This window comes from Austrofundulus limnaeus, unplaced genomic scaffold (genome assembly GCF_001266775.1).
Source record: "Austrofundulus limnaeus strain Quisiro unplaced genomic scaffold, Austrofundulus_limnaeus-1.0 Scaffold132, whole genome shotgun sequence".
In the NCBI taxonomy this organism is placed as follows: domain Eukaryota; kingdom Metazoa; phylum Chordata; class Actinopteri; order Cyprinodontiformes; family Rivulidae; genus Austrofundulus; species Austrofundulus limnaeus.
The window spans coordinates 1,426,927-1,428,553 of NW_013952534.1; the positions used below are offsets into that span (position 1 = coordinate 1,426,927).

The following is a 1,627-nucleotide window of genomic DNA, read 5'->3' on the forward strand; positions in this document are numbered from 1 at the left end:
AGCTGAAGTGTGTTTGTTTACCTACAGAAACAGCTGAAATGTGTTTGTTTACCTACAGAAACAGCTGAAGTGTGTTTGTTTACCCTGTTTGTGGTCTCTAAGCCACAGTAATCCCTGTAAATCTGAATCTATCAGGGGTTTTTGATGTGGAACCTGAACTGGACTTCCTGTTTATCACTCAGAGTTAATCACCGTGGAGACAGACGTTACTGACCGGAGGAAGAGTGGACGCAGCGCTGCAGCGGGGACAGTAGCGGGTCCAGCAGGTACTGCCGGGCCAAGCCGGGCCTCTCCTGCACCATGGAGAGCACCGCCCTGGTGGCCACCTGCTGGAACTGCTGAGCTGTGAGTTTGTCCTGCAGGTGCAGGAGGTGCAGGACCTGGAGGAGAAGGGTCAGATGTAAACAGTTGTCAGACAGGAGGGACTGTCCGTCCACACGTCCTGAGAATGGACACACACTGACCTGAGGACAGACCAGTTTAAAGTACTGGTCACCAGAAGCAGCCTGCTGGGGGCAGGCTGACAGGATCCTCCCCACAGCCTCACACTTCCTCCAGTCTGAGTCGCCCCCTGCAGGACACGAACAGAACTTCAGCCTGAGCCTCTCAGCTCTGATTAGATCGTTTTTAACGACTGAAACAAGCTTAAAGGTTTGTTTGAAGCTTCTTTTTATGCTTTCATGATGTTCAGCAGAGAGAAGTCCAGTCCTCCTCACCTGCCCCTCCCTCCAGGACGGCCCTGACCACCGCCTGCACGCCGTTCGGCTGCATCAGGCACTCCGACAGCAGCTGACCGCACAGACGTCTGAGCCAGGCCGGAGCCGGTCCCAGACCTGCTCTGCTGCTGGAACCACGTGGACCGGACTTTAAAAGACCAGAGGAGAAGTTCTGATCAGTTATGGTCTGAAACGGTCCTCCTGGTTCTGGCATTAAACAGCTCCACACATTAAGTCCAACCTGCTGCACCTGTTTGGGTCCACCCTGGAGGATCAGCAGCTCCTTGATGACCATTGGTTGGTAGACCTTTCCCAGCAGGTTCCTGAGGGCGTCCTTACACGCCCGACTCTCTTCAGAACTGAGCTGCACGCAGGACAAACAGCTGATTTATTTTATGTGACCCATCATAGTGAAATGATCTAACTACGTTTTCAGATTCCTGCTTTAAAAACTACATTTTGACACCTGGATCATCCTGATATCATAAACTTATCCAGAGATATGATTTAATTTGTCTTGTTGGTTCTGATAACACATTACTGTTTGGTCTGAATCCTAATTTTATGTAAATTTATTGAGTCATTTTTATGTCAATATAAAGAGGAAACATCAAATATTATTTGTAGATTTCCCAGTTGGAAAGAAATAAAAACATTGCTAACTCACAGGGAAAAAAATCTTAATTTTAAGGTGTTTTTCCTCAAAATCAGTATTTTTGATGCTCAAAAAATGCTTCAAAATATTTTTTAAGATTATATTTCAGACAGTTCATTCAAATGATACATTAAAGCAGAGATTCTTAACCAATGAGCGCCACCTTGAGGGCCTCAGAAGAACAACAGTTTTTAACTTTGGGCCGCAGAGGGCCGTGGGACCACATTGATTTTAAATAAGGTGTAATACACTTTCT

At 46.9% G+C, this 1,627-nt stretch overlaps 1 protein-coding gene and 1 long non-coding RNA gene across 4 annotated transcripts in view; one reads left to right on the forward strand and one right to left on the reverse strand.

Moving 5' to 3' along the window:
• LOC106522598 (uncharacterized) overlaps positions 1 to 268 on the forward strand; it is a 2,100-nt gene extending 1,832 nt beyond the window's left edge. The window contains exon 3 of the long non-coding RNA XR_001310801.1: positions 183 to 268. This is a non-coding gene — a long non-coding RNA (uncharacterized LOC106522598). The remainder of the gene's footprint in view (positions 1 to 182) is intronic.
• Positions 1 to 1,627, reverse strand: part of tango6 (transport and golgi organization 6 homolog (Drosophila)) — a 15,939-nt gene that overhangs the window by 11,157 nt on the left and 3,155 nt on the right. Inside the window, exons 3-6 of one of the 3 annotated variants that reach the window (XM_014015671.1) lie at positions 967 to 1,080; positions 717 to 864; positions 465 to 571; positions 215 to 380 (exon numbers count right to left, since the gene is read on the reverse strand). In XM_014015671.1, coding sequence (XP_013871125.1) covers positions 215 to 380; positions 465 to 571; positions 717 to 864; positions 967 to 1,080 — 535 coding nt within the window. Of the gene's footprint in view, positions 1 to 214; positions 381 to 464; positions 572 to 716; positions 1,081 to 1,627 lie in introns of all 3 variants that reach the window. The other 2 variants (XM_014015670.1, XM_014015669.1) reach the window with 2 other exon arrangements.